At 40.2% G+C, this 17,946-nt stretch overlaps 1 protein-coding gene across 1 annotated transcript; it reads left to right on the top strand.

Moving 5' to 3' along the window:
- The first annotated feature begins 786 nt into the window (after window positions 1-786).
- LOC117962456 (basic helix-loop-helix domain-containing protein USF3-like) lies at window positions 787-16,732 on the top strand. Its single transcript, XM_034923817.2, has 7 exons — window positions 787-946; window positions 3,496-3,602; window positions 4,331-4,404; window positions 5,525-5,553; window positions 5,804-5,886; window positions 6,882-6,978; window positions 7,292-16,732. Exons 3-7 carry the CDS (start codon window positions 4,349-4,351, stop codon window positions 13,804-13,806), a joined length of 6,780 nt encoding a protein of 2,259 aa, XP_034779708.2. The 5' UTR covers window positions 787-946; window positions 3,496-3,602; window positions 4,331-4,348; the 3' UTR covers window positions 13,807-16,732.
- Window positions 16,733-17,946: the final 1,214 nt, after the last annotated feature.

The raw sequence follows: 17,946 nt of genomic DNA, 5'->3' as shown, positions 1-17,946 counted from the left end.
ATGCATTTCTTAATTCATTACAGCACTTCACCAGTCAACACTAAGGCAATCTTAATCTAACAAGAATGCTCTGATCACATGTAAGTACACATGATCAGCGGGAGCGAGTGGTTTAGCTGGAATTAGCTACTTGACAGGATTCACAAAATAGACACAATGCCACATTTAGAAAATTGAGCCATTTTACAAGACACAACGAGAGCTGTGAATACAGTAAACTCGTTCTGTTAAGGCCAGTCAAGGGACCAACAATATGTGACCTTAATACCTTACTATGAAGGCACATGGCATTTCTTTGAACAGATAAATACCAAAGTCCTTAGATTAGCCAGTGTATTTTATACATTGTATTGATAGATTGCATTATTGCATATTTACAAGGGCCCAGTTGCAACATTTGGACAATGTTGGCACTGTGCGCTATACAAAAATACTATAAAAATGACTATAAAATGGTTACAAAGCAATGTGAACCATTTTAATGGTCCAGCTGTTTTGGTTTATCAACAGTAACAGTAAAGCCAAATGTGTCGAATTTGCGTATATTATTTTGTACTTTCCCCTTTAAGACAATAATCCCCTCTTTCCGCCTAACCCTTGCCAATCATTCCGTCAATAACACCCGTAAACCTCAACTCATCTTGCTTAAAATCGAATTAACCCTCCCCTTCTATGCTTTGATTTGCCAATATAATGCAATGCGACTTATTGACTGGCTGTAAATTATGTCAATCACAGCCAAGCCTTTTTTTTCTTTGCTCTTTGGTACACACAACACTAGGTACGCCTCCATTTGAATCTCATTGGATATTTACTATTTTTTGGAATTCTGATTGGGTGAAGTTGCTGTATGTCCTACTATCCGGGTTAGGTTTTGACAAGAGTTGGTTTCCCAGGAAAACTAAAGTTTTGGTAGAGACGTGCAAAGAAGATGGAGAAGGAATCGGTTAGTGTTGTTTATATTTAGTTTTCATTTATATATTTTTTTATACTGAGATGACCACCCTTTCAACGGGTTGAATTGTTCCGCGTTATCTTGTAATATCGCTACAATGCTGGCAGGCGTCTATGCTCCCAGTGAGTGTATGTCGTGTTGTTATTATAGCATGTTTTTTGTTTTTGTCACTAATGTTTTTGCAGTTCTCCATTTCTCATTAAAACACTATCAATTCTGGGAAATGTACAAATATTGTTCAATGGATGACAGGTACCTGTATTCTGCATATTGCAAAGAGCGTGTTTTACAGAGTATTCTTTATACAAGGGTTGTCATCATTTTCATCATATGATCTAATCTTTGCAATTAATTGTTAACCGACAGTGACAATATTTGTAACATATATTATTCTGTTCTAGTTAGATGTGTAGGGGACTAGCAATGCCCCATGTTGTCTTGTTTTATTTATTTTACGCGTACTACTGCATATACTGTTGGTGTCAGTACACTGTTAGCTTACCTAGTTTAAAAAAAACAAAACATACATTACAAATTTGTTCGCAAGTTTGGTTACAGTTGCTTCTTCAAAGTAAACCTTCACCGACTTTGGTCATCATGGTCTTATTTGCAATGGGATGGAAGATCGTGAACATCGCACACACGTTTTGCTTTAAATGCTCACCCGATGGACCATGCTGCAGATACTCTCTATGGTCAATATAATGACTTTCTTTTAAGTTATCCTTCGGTTGGCAAGGTGTGAATGCTTTTGGTTTTTGAAATGTCTGAATTGGTGTTACTTACTATGTTTATTCTCTCACCAGTTTTAAGATAGTTTTTACGCCAGTGTAAAGCAAAAGCCATGTTTTGGACACACAGTTCATCTGCAACAGACCTAGTGGCATGTGTTTGTGACAGTACAGTAATTGGTGGATGCCTCTGCTGAGCAGATAACCACAGCTCTAATACACTAAAGTTCACCCTATTTTTGCAAATTTGTACCTAGTTCCAACCTAACATCCAGGGAACCGCTTTGCACATTACTAAATTAGCATATTTATAAACAAAGAACACATGAACAACTAATGACAATTAACTGAGAGAATTCACAAACACTGTTAGTCATCAAGTGGCCAAGCACTTTTTTAAGTGGCCCAGAGATTTACTGGGATGAAAAACTGTATCTGTGACTGATCATTTTACCTTTGTGCAGCATTTTCTGTCAATGCTGCTGCTATGAGTTGTCCAGATTGTATGCCGTAACACCGGTGGACCGGCATGTATGTAAAATATGGAAGGTTCTTTTCAATTTTCACTCCCACGTCCCACCCCAAGAAGTGAGAATCCAGGGATGACGTGACCAAGATTGTTTTCCATAAAATAACGTCTGCCTCATAAGTAAATATCCTCTGGTCACATTTCCAGATGCGGAATTTCTGGGTGGTTTGTTGGAAAGTATATAGATATGTGCCAGCAGTGCAATGAAAACTTCCTAAAAAATAACTTTAATTAAATTTTCTTTGTGCCATTATAAACATACATAATTAGTTCCCCGTGTACAACATTTTGTATTCAGTCATCTGTTTTTAAAAGACTAGCCATTTGCAATTCTTGGCAATAGTACGGATGGCATTTTAATTCAATTTATTTAGAATAAAAACAACTTCACTGTACCTTTTTGGACCAAAGTACATGTGGGTATTCTCTAAACCAAACATTATAAATCCAGTGGTCTCAAATTAACTAAATGTTGGTATTAGGGATACAGATTTAGTTAGCACTTATAGTGTAGCCTAGAGACATCTATTATCATTAAACTGCTGATTCTCAAAAACCATGTCAACTTGCAACTTCATTGTGTTGGTGTTCTGGAAACCCCTTTGACCTGTGGCCTAAGGTAGCTGTCATATAAGGGTCATGTGATTTTTTGCTTTCCGGATGATAAAGACCTAAAGAGTCAAGATATTGGCTTCATACTTGGTAGCTGTATTTTAGGATTCTCTCGGTCAAGTTCGATAATGGGTGTGTGACAGTTCTTTATAAAGCTGTTTCCGCTGCTGTGTCAAAGCCTCACGTCTCAGAAATCATTTCAGATAGTGACTTCATATTCGCAGGATTTTATAACCCCCCCCCCCCCCCCCCCATACTAAATATGCGACCTAGTTAGGCTGTCCTATTCAGGTTGTGTGACTTTTTGTCTATGAAGTTTGGTTCGAGGTTGTGTCTATTAGAAATGAGCCATTTCACTCCCACATTGTTTTAGCTTCTGGACAAATCAAACCTGGACAAAACAAATGTTTTTCTCATCCATTTAAACCTCATGTTTACAAATAATTAATATGACAATTAATATGTACGCAAAAATGTATAGAAAATGGAGATTAAAAAAAACAAAACTAGACCTGTATATACTACTGTATGTATGTATGTATGTATGTGTATATATATCCATGGTAGCATAGTTATTTGGATTAGTACTACCTGATATAGACCATCTATTTTCTTTTCCTTTCTTCAGTACTTTTTATAGTATCAGTCATTTGCTTGTTGTTTTGCAGAGTTGGCCCTGAGATACACAATGCTATGGGGACAATGTTTGCTGACCAGCATTGGATCATATGAGGAGTCCTCCAGGTGAAGTGGATACATTCTGCTGTATCTGAAGGTAGGCAAGCTATAAAGTACTGAGCATGTCTGTATGTGGTCGAGTGGCGTGCAGTCAAGGCTGGCCAGCAACAGAAATAGCAAACCCAGAGGCGGCAGACTGCAGTTCAGCTCTTTGACGCACTTTTATTAACAACAAATAAAAGGTTTAAACAAATATCCAAATCCAAAATAAAACAGCACCCAAGCTACAGCTGTGCAGGGCAGAAAGCACAAGCTGCTGCTCTCAGCCCTTCTTCTAAACTAACTGTCTCCCTCCACCCCCAATGAACATTTCTTTGTTCATTTTAAATGGTGTAGTGTCTTCTCCAGGTGGTTAATTGACTGATTGATCAGCCAACCAGGAACTCAGACAATCAACCTCCCCAGAAAGACATCACACCAAACCAATTATATTAACTAAAACCATGCAGCTGTGCAAATGGTGGCCATCTTGGCTCCAGGGTGCTCCCCCCACTCTTGAGCCAAGATGGCTGCCAGCCCAGTCACACTGCACTGTTGCTGGAGATCTGTAAGACATCCACCTGAGCATCATCTCAAACACTGAGACTTTTTGAATAGCTTGCTCTGTTTTACTAGCCTTTATACACAGGATTTGTTTTTTTAATTTAAGTCTGTATCAGTTTGGTGAGTTAGGACACCACACCACTTGCTATCTCATTCCCTCTTGTTAAGTTTTGTATCAGTGTTAAATGCTAGTTTCTGAATTGTGTTGTACATTGTTTTCAGACGCCTCTGAGTGTGACAATGCCAGAAATGACAGAGATGACAGAGAATCAGACTCCTTTAGAGAAGCCCCACAGGTGAGTTGTGTTGTTATCAAGGCTGTGAGCACTACATTTTATTTATTTCTTTATTTATTTATGTATTTATTTATTCGTTTTTTAACCAGACCGAGGCCTCTTTTACAAGAGTGTCCTGGCAAGATGACCAGAAACAGCCAGCAGTAATTTTACATCCCTGAAAACAACATCGCTCTAAAAGACAATCTCATCACACATTCAACCTGGAATCACAAACATTTACACTTCAATAATTCTTGTAACCGACTCCTTAAAGTAAATGTAATCTTAGTCATTATTCTTCGATAACTGTTGGCTTCTTTCTTAACTCTAGAAGTCCCTGCCTCCCTGGTTCTGTTTTCTTAAAATCTCTGTCACGATACTTTCTTGATATTGCCAAGAGCTCGGTTTGAATATTGCTTCGGCTATTTTAGACAAACGGCCGGTAAGCATTGCGTTTATGAAGCTTGCTTTGTTTAATTCAAATGCATTTAAAAGCTACAACAACACGCTGCCAATATCTGCAAGCGTACGCTCCATCATACAAACACACTGCACAAAAAAAAGCTTTCTCAACTGGTGTATTGAAACATTACTGCTACACGCAGCTGACTGACACATAAGAACATAAGAAAGTTTACAAACAAGAGGAGGCCATTCGGCCCATCTTGCTCGTTTGGTTGTTAGTAGCTTATTGATCCCAGAATCTCATCAAGCAGCTTCTTGAAGGATCCCAGGGTGTCACGTGCACACAGCCCGCCTCTCTTAAAGGGGAACGCACTTAAAGTCTGATTGCTATAATTCTTTCTGTTTCCATCACGGAAGTTGCATTTGCTGCCAATGCCATTACTCTCGTAGCCTACTTTTTAATATTTATTTATTTATTTAGCAAGGTGGTTAATTGATCAGGGCGGTTATGTGACGGTCGGATATGCGACGTTCCACTGTACTACATTGTATGCACTGTATATTAAAAAAAGTGATTGTAATTGGGGGACCTATTTTGTAAAAAAAAAAATCTGTGTCTTTTTTTTTACCTTAGCTTTACCTTTTTGTATGTTTGTAATGTTTTTTGTTAGAAGTCAGTTATTGACATCATCTTTAGCCAAGAAATACTTTTAATTTTCTTTTTCATTTCTAGGAAGAAAAACAGGGAATCTCACAATGCAGGTGAATATACATAAGCATCTTATTTTTGTTAATGGTTAATAAATTAAGCTTGCCAATGACCCCAATTTGAATGAGGATACAACTACTTAAAATAGTTTCATAGTTGTCAAAACTATCTGTTTGCTTATCATATGTTCAATAAAACAATTGTTCTCATAAGGGTACATAACTTAATATTGTTGCCAGAACTTGCTTAACTATTTTGGTTTTAATTTCAAAATTGTAATTTCCTTTATCTTCTTATCCACAGTTGAGAGACATCGGAAAAAAAAGATAAATTCGGGAATCAACAAAATAGGAGAGCTCATTCCCTGTTCACCAGCTTTGAAACAGGTGCATCATTCAATCATTCAGTCAACTGATCAGTTTATTGCCTTTGTTGTATCTCGGCAGAAGACAAGCTGTTCAGGTTTATTGCAGTGTGATCTGCTATCAGACATCCTACAAAACGGTTGCTTGTGGACTGGGTTGGAGTCAATTCCAGTTTTTCAATTCCAATTCCTTTTTAAAATCAATTCCCAATTCCAATTCCCTTTTAATCAGTTCTAGCACATCACTGTTCTGTTAAAATGAGCTTTCCACAGTGACAACAAATTACTTACATTGAAGTAACTGATAGTCAATTAAATTGGCTTCAAAGGAAATGAAAATTCAAAGGAATTGGAATTGGAATTGGGAATTTACTTTAAAGGAATTGGAATATAGTTATAGTTAGAATTGCTTTCTGATATAGGCCTGATCTACTATGCTTTTCTGTTCACTGTTTTAATATCTTAAACAATAACCAACATTGGTTGGAGAAAAGTTAAGAAACTACTGCTTGGATATATATCATTTTAGTAACTTAGGCGATGTGTGTTTCTACAGAACATGGATGTAGCGAGGAAAGGAATTGTACTGTTTTTTTAAACTAAATTATAAAGGGTATAGCCAAAATATTTGTCTACTAGTATAGTTGGGTTTGGCTTTGCTGCCCAGAACACAAGCTAAAACCGCTGATAACAATGAATCAAATTTAAACTGCATCCACTTTAAATGGAAAAACCTATTGATCATGTGCTGGTCAGTCACTGAGTTCACTCAGCTACATCAAATTTCAAAATCATACATGTGAAATGTATATTGTGACATGCTAAAATACTAACAAAATGTGTCTTCTTGCAAAAGAAACATGTAAAAGTGCACTGTGCATTTTTCTGTTTCCTCTGATGCCAAAGCTACATATGTGTAAAGGTATCTGTGCCCTAAAGGCAGAATTTTCCCACAATGCAATTGTATTTGTTAAAAAAGGTAGAATTTGATCATTTTTTTTTCTTTCTTCTTTATAGAGCAAGAACATGATTCTGGACCAGGCTTTTAAATATATAGTAGAGTTGAAGAAACAAAACGATGAGCTGCTTCTGAACCGGGGCGACAAGGAACAGGGTAAGGATTCGCTGTCATAGCTCTGCTGCATACATTAGCTTTGAACACATTCTGAAACTTTTGTTGTTTGTGGTCAACAAAAAGTTTTACTGTGATTTTTGTTTAAAACCAGCTGTTGCTCATGTTTAAAAGGTATTTAGACAATTACACATAGTGGTGTGACAAATTTCACATCTGCATGTGGACTAATGGATAACATAAGCATCTTAATCTAAAACTTCTCAGCTTTGGCAAGTAAGGTTGTGTTGTTAGAACTGTTACCAAAACTTTTTTTAAAACTATTAAACTAAATTCACTGTTTTGAATTTTGTAGCTGAAGAGATTAAAAGACTCAGAAAACAACAAGAAGACCTGAGGAAGGAGAATGGCCACTACATTGAACTGTTGAAGGCTAATGGCATCAATTTCCAGGATGACCCCACTGTCCATTGGAGAGGAAACATGAAAAAAGCTAAAGTGGCAATGGTCATTCCTACCCACCAGGTTCAGAAGGGAATCATTGTTTTCTCAAACTGCAACAAAGTCAATCCCAGCTGTCCAGAAGCTGTAGTCCAGAATGTGGTGGTGAATGCTGGGCCGAGTTTACAGGAGCAGACTGCTGATCCTGTGACTATACAGAATTTGTGTAATGTGACTGTCCCTGAACTCTGCTGGAAAGGGCCCCAGCTGCAGGACATTGCACCTACAACATGTGCAAAACAGCAGGCTCAGCCAAACCTTCCTACCACCCTTTCTACGACTAAAAACACCATTGCCAACTATTCATCTGCCAGAACGGTGCACAACACTCAAAGTTTGCCTGTTTCCATTTCCCAGAATGACCTTCCTGACTGTTTCACAACTAGTAGTGATGTGCAAGCTCAAACAGCACTTTCAGCTGCCAGCAGCAAACCACAGACTGCAAACTCGGCACAGACCATTCCAGCAAATGTTACCACCTCAAATCTTTTACATCTACAGCCATTGCATTTACAGCAGATTAAATCAAATTCGGTTTTCCAGGAGCCAGCGTTGCAGGCTTCATTACAAGCCTCTCCCCAGAGAACCTTGATTTCTGAAAAGCTTTCCACAATTGCCCTCAATAAGAGCACATCTGTAGCAAATCATAGCATGCCACCAACAGCCACAGCTCAAGTTTTGACTTCTATCAATACTTTACCATGTTTAGATAATACCTGCGCTTTCCCATGTTCTTCTTCCAGTATTAGCAATGATATAAACAGTGTGAACACTTTTACCAGGATAGCTTCTGGTAACACCCAGACCACATGGACTACACTACAGCTTGCTGGAAACACTGTGCAGCCTTTGAACCAAATGCCTTCTGGTATTATGCCCACTTCGATGAATGAAACCCTCACAAATGCATCATTAGACAGCGGGATTCTTAATGGGTGCAACATAGTCGCTCCAGTTGGCTTTAAAGGGACTTCTTTGTGTCCTGCAGGTAGTCAGCAAGTACATTCACAAATAGCTGCAGTTTCCTTGCCCTCTCTCCACTCTGTTCCTATACAGCCAGTGTTAGCACAGCCCCAGATCGCTATTCAGCCACAACCTAATGTCCTCCCATTGCTACAAGCGATGCAGGTTATCCAGATGACTAACCCTGCTGGTGCAACCGTCCCTCAAGCTGGTGCTAATCCAAACGTTGTCATCCTACAACCAGCGAACACTGGCCCAACACCAGCTGTGGTTAGGGAGGGCATAGCCAATCAAACTCCATGTCAGCAAATAGTAATCATTCAAGCAGCCAATCAGAATGCTGTACTTCAGAATCAACAAACAACTGTTGCACCATCTGCTCTCCCAGTAGCCAATCATGTTGTTACTTCCAGCTGCCCAGTTCAGACCCCAAGTCTCCAAACTGTGGGTGGCAAACACCTGGTGCATATTCTGCCTAGACCACTTGCTGCCTCTGACAGTCAACAGCAAGCTCAGACCATTTCAGTGAATGGTCAGATCTTTGCATTGCAGCCAGTAAAGCCTTCCCGTGGAGTGTGCAACCAGAACCCCATGCAAATTGTCCAGCCCACAACCTGTGAAGACCCAACAACAAATGTAGCCCTTAACACTTTAGGCGCTCTCTCTAACCTGAATCAGAGTATCTCGCAGATGGCTGGCCAGAGTCGTGTGCCACTCTCTGTGGGTCAGACTTCTACCCAAGGAGCATCATCTACTAGCAGCCAGATAAACAACCCCACATCCAACATCAGTGTTTCAGCCTCGAGTACAAGCACACCCAGCAACTCAGCCTTGTCTGTCTGCTCGATATCAAAAAACATATGCAGCAGCAGTGCAGTGAAAATGTTAAAGAAACCCAGCACGCCTGCAGGTTCCAAACCTAAAAGGACTTCTTCGAAGAAATCAAAATCCGCCAAACAACGGTCTTCACCTCTAAAGGCATCTAAACCTACATGCAGCCAGCCGTCAAATGTTGATGTGCAACCACAACTTCCAAGTAAGGAGACTCTGTTTGTATCGGAGCACTTAACAGCTGCATCAGAGTCAACTTCCAATACACCAGTAACATCCTCTTCTCCACTTGTAGTGTCTTCTGGATTATCCCAGTCTGCTCCTAGTAAGGAATATGTTGCAAAGGAGCCAGTAGCAACTACTGCATCATCCTGTTCTGCGCCTGCTGAATCTGTCACAGTACAACAGCCAGGCTTAATTACCCCAGCATTGTGTGTAGAAGAAACAGCATTGACCCTGCCACAAACAACTTTTCAAGACAGCCAGACAACAAATGTGTCCTCCACCAACACTTCCTCATCGGAATCTTTGTCATGCATAATGACCAATATTTCTGAACTGTCTGCTCAAATCTCAATGTCTTGCCTTAATACTCTTCCGCTACAATCTATAGGATGTGAAACCGGTATAATGGAGTCCCAAAATAAGTTACTTTCCTGCAGCAGATCTGGAACTTCTGCAACATCTGTCAGTTTTCCAGAGCCTAAGATTCAAAGACCAGACCAGTCTACTATAACATCATCATCATCTTCCATAGCCGAGGCCAGATCCATTGCAGCAGAACCTAAGCAGACAACAGCTCATTCAGAAATTAATAAAGATAAAATATCATCACACCAATTTACCTCTCAAGGTGATGCAAACACTAGCTTCTCTCACTCGAAGGAGCCACCATCTAGTGACTTAACTGATAAAGAAGATCATAACCGAGATATTTTGTTGGTCAACAACAAGGAAAATGCCCCACAGCAGCAGGCTTGTGTATTAGATCACGAGGGTGTAGGCAGTTCCTTGCTTTCCAATAGGCAGTCAGACTCTCCAGTGTCCACCAGCTCTGGCAGCAGCCGGGGATTCTCTGTGGCATCCATGCTCCCCAATGCCAATCGAGAAGATGTCCCTTGCGTTGGCACGTCAGGAAACTCGTACAACAGTTTCAGTTTCTCAGAGCAAGCGGATATCTTGGCTCTTGCAGCCACAGCCATTTTTGACCAAGAAAGCCAAAACAAGAAAGGTGTAACCAGTGGCTCTGAAGTACCCATACATAGACAAGTTTCTGTTAACCAGCAGCCTCCGTCCGTCAACAAAGAGAAGAATGGCAGCCAACAGCCTAAAAAAATTCAGGAGATAAAGGAAAGTATTTCAAAACACACAGAAGTCCAACCAGTAAAGTTACCCTCCCAAGTTCAGCTAAACAGTGAAAGACCAAAAACGGTTAGCAGCAGTTCTGCTGGTACAAATCTACCCGTGTTAATTTCAGCCTCCCAGTCGTCAGCCTCAGCAGGCTGTCTGAGTGTTAATAACTTAATACGACAGAACACTGTTAGCCAACCTTACGTCTGTTCTAACCTGAATCCTCCAGACAACCCTCCAGTTTCAGTGAACATGCCAAGATCGTCTTCCAGTTCTTTCACGACTCACTGTAGTGGACCGACACAAATGTTGGAATACACTCACAAGAATGTTGCCATGAGAAGCCAGGTTGTTCACGATTTACACATGAAGCAGAACAGCGAGCATCACAAGGATGCTTCCAAGCGTGCTTCTCAAGAGGACCTCCTCCTTCCAACAAACAAGCGACAGAAGCAGTGCCACAGCACCAGTATAACAAGGCTTGAGGTCAAGTCTGCATTGGGCAGAGCCCTGGAAAATGTACCGGAACATCCTCAAATTATGGTTAGCCAACTTCCTTCTAGTTCCACAAGCTCAGTCATCTCAAGTAACAACAACCAGGGTCATGATGGTCTCAGCACCTTGTTTTCAACAAACAGTTTCATGCATTCAGTTCTGAGGCAATCCGAGATACAATGTGCACCCCAACCTGCAGTTCAGGAGAAACAACAAGGTCAGCAAAGTGGACAGCATTTACAGCAGCATCCCCACCATGCTGCTTCCCAAGCAGCGCTTCACCTTCACAGCAACAATCTGTATCTCAAACAGCAGCAACAGCAGCAGCAGCAGCAGCAGCAACAACAACAGCAAGAACAGCAGCTTCAGGGACAAATAAGAGAAAGGCATCATTTATATCAGCTACAGCACCACCTTACTCAATCAGAGAGTCAGCCAGTCTCCCAACAGCACCATAACGTCCACCAGCAGAGGACTATGCAGCAAGAAGTCAATATGCAGAAGAAGAGAGGTCTTATACGAGGAGCACAGGTTGGACCCCAGATGTCTTTACAGCAGAAGCAGCACCACAATGGTGGTGGGGATCAGAATATACAGCAGAAAGGTGGACCGCCACATTCTCATCACCAGCACCTTCAACAGCAGATACAGCAACAGCATTTTGGAGGGCCACATCCAGAGAAAGGGTGTGAGAACCCATCCACAAGCAGGAGTCACCATGCCGGGCATCCCCAAGGCCATCTCAGTCAAGAAATCCTGCATCAGCAGCATCAACAGCAGCAACAACAGCACCAACAACAGCAAGAGGGCAGCAACGGCCGGCAACAAGGAGTTCAGGTTGATCATGTTTTAGGGCAGAATCAAATGCAGATGCTTATGACTTCCAGGACTTTAGAGCAACAGATGAATTCACAGCCAAGCATTGTATCCCGACCTTCTGATATAACATGTACTCCAACCAGGCAGGAAAGGAACAGGATTTCTAATTATTCTGCTGAAGCTCTCATTGGGAAATCCACTTCCACTACAGAGCAAAGAATGGGTATGTCCATCCAAGGGCCCCGAGTGAATCAAGAGCAGTCTGATATGAGGTCATACCTTGATGTTTCAAGGAGCAAAGGTATAGTGCACAACATACAAGGCAGGATCTCGGTAGAACACCCTGTAGTTTCTGATGTTCAGCGGGTTTCAGAGTGTCCCCCGTTTAAGACAACTGGGGGAAACCAGCATCATTTTGAAGTGCAGGCTTCCCGAAACAGCGACATGGCAGCTAAAGTGGTGCCATCACACAGAGGAATGCAGTCGCAAGGTTTTAGGATAGGACAAGCCCCATCCATTGACAGGCAACAAAGAGGATCTTACCAGCCAGCTCAAGCAGGGGGTGGTATTCCACCTAGAGAGAATGAGAACTCCTGCCATCAAAGCTTCATGCAGAGCCTGCTGGCTCCTCACCTTGGGGAACCTATTAGTGCAAACCAGAGGATTTCTGATCACCAGAGGAATGCTCAGTGCTGTCCACCGGTCAGTATGGAATATAATTGTCCTCCAATCAGGGAGAGTGTCCACGTAAGGAGAGAGAGTGAGGCTTCGAACCGGGAAAGCTGCAACATGCCCTTAGGCGTGATTAGCTCAAGAAACAACTCTGTAAACATTTCCTTCTCCAGCTCCTCTACAGCCGGGGACATCCAGAACAAAAACACAAGTCCTGTTGTTGCTGCACAAAAGCCCAACTCTATGAGGATGAATGATAGTCAAGGAAATAAGAGTCACTTGAATCAACAGGTTACCACCAACATGCATGGGACTGGTGTCAGGCCAGTCCTTCCTCATACTGTGGTCTCCCATGGCAGCTCTGAACAAAGCCGTTCCACAGTTCGCTCTCTAAACACATCTGCAAGCCACCGCTCTAGGCACCCAGCACAGGACACCCAGAGCTCGAAAATACGTCCCTCTGATAGAACTGGGTCTGGAAACCGAAGGCAAGGCAACACCTTTGACCCGAACACCCATATTCCTCTAACCTCAAACAGTGGTATGATTCGCCAGCAGATTGCTGCTGAAAGACGTGGAAGCATTGTGCGCTTTATGGCCGACAGTCCACAAGTCTCAGCTGACAACCTAGCCACGGACCAGCATGCCTTATCACAGAACTTTGGCTTCTCATTTATTCCCGACAGTGGCATGAATCCTCCCATAAATTCTAATGCTTCCTTTATCCCTCCAGTTACCCAACCCAGTGCTACACGAACACCAGCTATCATACCAGTGGAGCCACAGAATACCCTGCCATCTTTCTACCCTTCATACTCCACTGCTGCCCACCCAAGCCTGTCTAACGATATCTCCATACAATATTTCTCCAATCAGATGTTCACCAGCCCCAGCACAGAGAAGGCTAACAGTGGGGGTCTGAACAACCGCTTTGGTTCCATTCTGTCTCCTCCCCGGCCAGTAGGTTTTGGACAGCCAAGCTTTCCTCTGCTTCCAGACATGTCCTCGATGGCGATGGCCAACACCTCGGGCATCACTCCTCACCTCTCCAACTTTAACCTAACCTCTTTGTTTCCCGAAATCGCTACTGCGCTGCCTCCTGACGGCTCAGCCATGCCCATGTCTCCCCTGCTGTCCTTGACCAACACTACCACCTCTGACACCACCAAGCAGCCTTCCAACAGACCAGCGCACAACATAAGCCATATTCTAGGGCATGATGGTAGTTCAGCTGTTTGAAAGATACGCCATCTGTAAGCCTAGTCCTGGCAATGTCTTAAACAGTAAGTAGCGGTGTTCCGAAAAAAATAGCTTTCCACGTCCCCACGTGTTGCTACAACTGTTTAAATAACGTACCTGTCATTTTTCTTTTCATTGTTAACATGCTGACAACTTTTTACAATTACATCTTTGAAGTCTTTTTCAAAGCTCTTTTCAAAATGTCTGCTCTAGTGCACTGATCGTGTAAGGACTGTTGCCCACATTGTTAAACAGGTAACACAGCAATAAGATCCATGATGTACGGAACAGAAAAGCCAGAGCACTTTTTTTTTTTTTTATTGCAGTACATTTTAATTCATCACGCACATTGCACTAGATGTGTTAAGTTTTTGCAGCAGTGATAAGTTTGCACCATATTTTACACTTTGACAGAGTGGAATGATGGTAGCATTATACCATAATCTTTGATGCAGTAAATCATTGGTACTCGCTTGTGGCTTTTCAAACCAGGTAATTGAAACTAGTGCAAAAAATAATATTGTGGTTAAATTCTCTTCAGTTTTAAGTTGCTGTTTGAATTATAATGGTGCTAATCAACCAATCACAACACATTTAACTTAGTCTTTTATGTTTTTTTTAAAGCCTATATAAAGTCATGCATTTAAATTTAAATTAGTTTTTAGTGTTAAAGTTATATTATCAGTGATAACAAACTAGTTCACCTAAATTAAACTCCTATTATTTTTTAATATAATTAAAGCTGTCCTAATGTGTTTATTTCTCAGTTTCATTAATGCCATGAAAATGGACATCAGTGTTGGTTCTCAGACCTCATGAATGGTTTGCTACAGTACTGCAATCTAGCTGGTCTGTTTTATCATTTGTGCTTTAGCCAGAAGATGGGGCTAGATAGTCTGTAATATTGTGAACCAAAAGGTACCACCTTAACTTTATTGTGTTAGTTTAAAACAAGTCTTACTATTTTTACTTTAGGTATAATTTAACAAAACAATTGTAGTTTTACGACTGTTGACACCAGTGATTAATGCAAGTGTCTAGTCACCTTATATTAGGTAAACCACAATTTAAAAAACAAAACAAAACAAAAACACACCGTTCCTTTAAGATGGCCTGTTTAGGGTGTGGATTCTGGCAGGGTATGTTACTTTCCCTTTGAAATGGCAGCTGAGCCAAACTGATTCCAACAGCTGGTGTTTATAAGATCATTGTATATTTGTGTCCCCTCTAAGGTGTGAATGGAAAGATAGATGGAGGCTGTTTTGTTTTTTGAAGTATGAGGCATGTCTACATTTTCAGTAATGTTTGAATGACTCGGTTGTCAGTTGTGTGTCACTGTAGGGTATTGTATAATTTATACACGGTTACAGGGATTACATTAACAATGTCTAAATTCCTGCCTCAGTTTGGCATCCTGAACAGCTCTTCCTGGTGTAGAAATTGTGTTTGCTGTACAGGGAAGTTGGCAAGACACCATCTGCTCCCAAGTTTTTTATATTAAAAGCATGTTCCTGTATCTTCTACATTTTTTTAAGTCATTATTTTCATTGCGTGCTTTGAAAATTGGAGCGCTTGATTTTCCAGTGTAGAAAGAAAAACTGTTTTCTTGGCTTGCTGTGTAAAAAGCAAAACAAAGCACAAGGAGTGACAGGTTTATACACTGCTCGCTGACTTCCCTCAGCACTGCTCATTTGTAAAATTATGTAGAAAAGCAACTTGTGATAAAGAAGATTTTGTGCTTGTGTTGCCTTTTAAAGCTGCCCCTACATGGGTTCAAAGTTCTGTCAGCAGCTTTTATTAATGTTCAGACCTGTCTACTGCCTTTGTTCCTCAGCTAAAGTTGGCACCGTTATTTCTACAGGACGTATACAGTACATGCTGCAGAACGCTTCAATGTAAAGAAGGTGGTGTTGCGTTATCAGAGTGCAGGTAATAGACAAGGCCTCGCTCTGGTTCCTGAGACTTGGCTTTTAAAGCAAGTTACTTTCAAATTGATTTTATAATGTCCTAGCTCACAAGTAATAGTACGTTATTTGGGGGCAGCAAAATCACACGGCTTAAATATTATAGTGGAAGCTGAATAGTGTATAAATGTTGAATTTCCTATTATATTTCTTATACTGTTAATTTTAGAACAATGGCCACAAATGAAATGGTACGTAGCTTAAACTGATAAACTACGTAGCTTCACCCTTCCCTTAACTTTATCATTCTGTGTGGTTCTGTTGCTGCAACGCTGACATTTTCTCAATATCAAAATCTATCTGACGTCGTCTATAGAATCAGGTAGATTATAATAGAGAGGAACTCAGAACCACCCACAATGATTGTAAAAACCATGAAAGGTAAGAGAAATGGGGGGGGAAAAGAATCCAATGAAATATGGAGCTACTTATAATAATGTATCACGATGGAATGTGAAAGATAGATTCAACAGCAATTCCATTACCGTGTGCCACCCAATGTGGGAATTCAAGTGGTCGCTAATGGGAATGAATTCGATCTACGTTTCTTCTGAAATACTCTCTTCATGTATTCAATGGTAGTTTGAAATGCTAATGCCTGTAATTAATAATGTTGATGAGAAGCCCAGTGGTTATGGGTAACACATGGTTTACACTCGCTGCTCTGAACAGTGCTGTCATTTTTCTTTAGTTTTTGATCTCGTGTGTGTAAATAAGAACACTAATTGAAAACACCTTGGAAGTCAGGTTATTGATTTATGCAAACAAAATTTTAACATGTTTGATTTGTTATTAAAAACTCACTGAGGAGTTCAGCAACCATCAGGGTGTACAGTGTGAGCTCATTTGTTTGGAATTGTACATACATATTTGTTAAATTTAATAAAAAAAAACTTTGTATTGTCTGTAGATATTTGTAAATATATAAAGACTTGATTATTAAAGAGTTTCTATTGAAATAATTTGGTTTTGCTTTTTTTATTCATACCTGTGACAAAAGATGGTTTTCATTTAACAAAACTAATGATTTACCTAAAAATAATTTTTTTTATTGATTGAAAAAACAAATTGTCCTTGTAATTGTAAAGTTTAAAAAGTGCATCCCTATACCATTCAGATGCATTTAAAAAGAATGACAGAAACAAAAATGTTCACTTTTTACCACCAGAGGGCAGCAGGTGACCATTACAGCGCGTTGCTACAAATTTAGGACAACATAGTAAGCCTTTTAACAAATCTACAAAACATGACATTTTATATATTTATATACAGTAATTAATTATATTGCAGTACCATAAAATAGCAACATGTCAGTGTCACACCAATAAACTCGTATTTGTTTTGACCAAAGCAAACTTGAGACAGTGTTGTGAGATGTATTCTGATGTGTGTATTCTGAGTCATGGATTATTTCAATATTTTGCAAGCACATATAAATAAGAATTTTACAAGGAGATATATAAATGATAACCTTGTAAGCTATAATATATTATTGTAAGTATGCTATGCTATATATCATATTCAGACTGAAGAAAAAATGCACCCTAGTTACAAGCAACTGGCACTAATAATTGGTTTAATAACATAATTGTTTCATTTAGATATTAAATCAATAACAATATATTATTCTGCTCCCCAGAAAATTTGGGATGGCTCATCACACTTAATTGTTTTCTTTTATTATTATTGTTATTTTATAAACAGAATACTGTACTTTATGACGAGTAACCAGACTAATAGATGGTATAAGCAGTCAGGTCGTCCAGATGTTCTGAAAAGTAACAAGAGCGCACTGCAACGAAGTTCTGCAAGCGCCTGCTTTGACTGCTTTACAAGCATTGTGCTTCTGGTTATGAAATTGTGTAGCGCAAAACGTCTAACGAATACAAAAATCCAAATGTTGAGCCCCACGTAGTATTTATTGACAACCCGGTTGATTGACTCCCAGATACCTGTTTCTGTACAAGCAACAACAATATTCTGTTCCTGACCCATTTTTTGGAAGAATGCTGTGCTTAAAAAAGAACTAAGCGACAACCAGCCCACGTTGTTATTCAGATGAATTCATTGCAAGATTGAGCCATTCTGCACAGGCAGGTATCTTCACTCCCCATGTCTCAAGTCTTTTGGTACTAACTGTAAGCGCACTTGCCATGTTTTTATTTTTATTTTCTTT

This window comes from Acipenser ruthenus, chromosome 9, assembly GCF_902713425.1.
Source record: "Acipenser ruthenus chromosome 9, fAciRut3.2 maternal haplotype, whole genome shotgun sequence".
Lineage (NCBI taxonomy): Eukaryota > Metazoa > Chordata > Actinopteri > Acipenseriformes > Acipenseridae > Acipenser > Acipenser ruthenus.
Note: the sequence above shows the minus strand (reverse complement) of the source record. Positions and strands in the feature narration are given on the sequence as shown.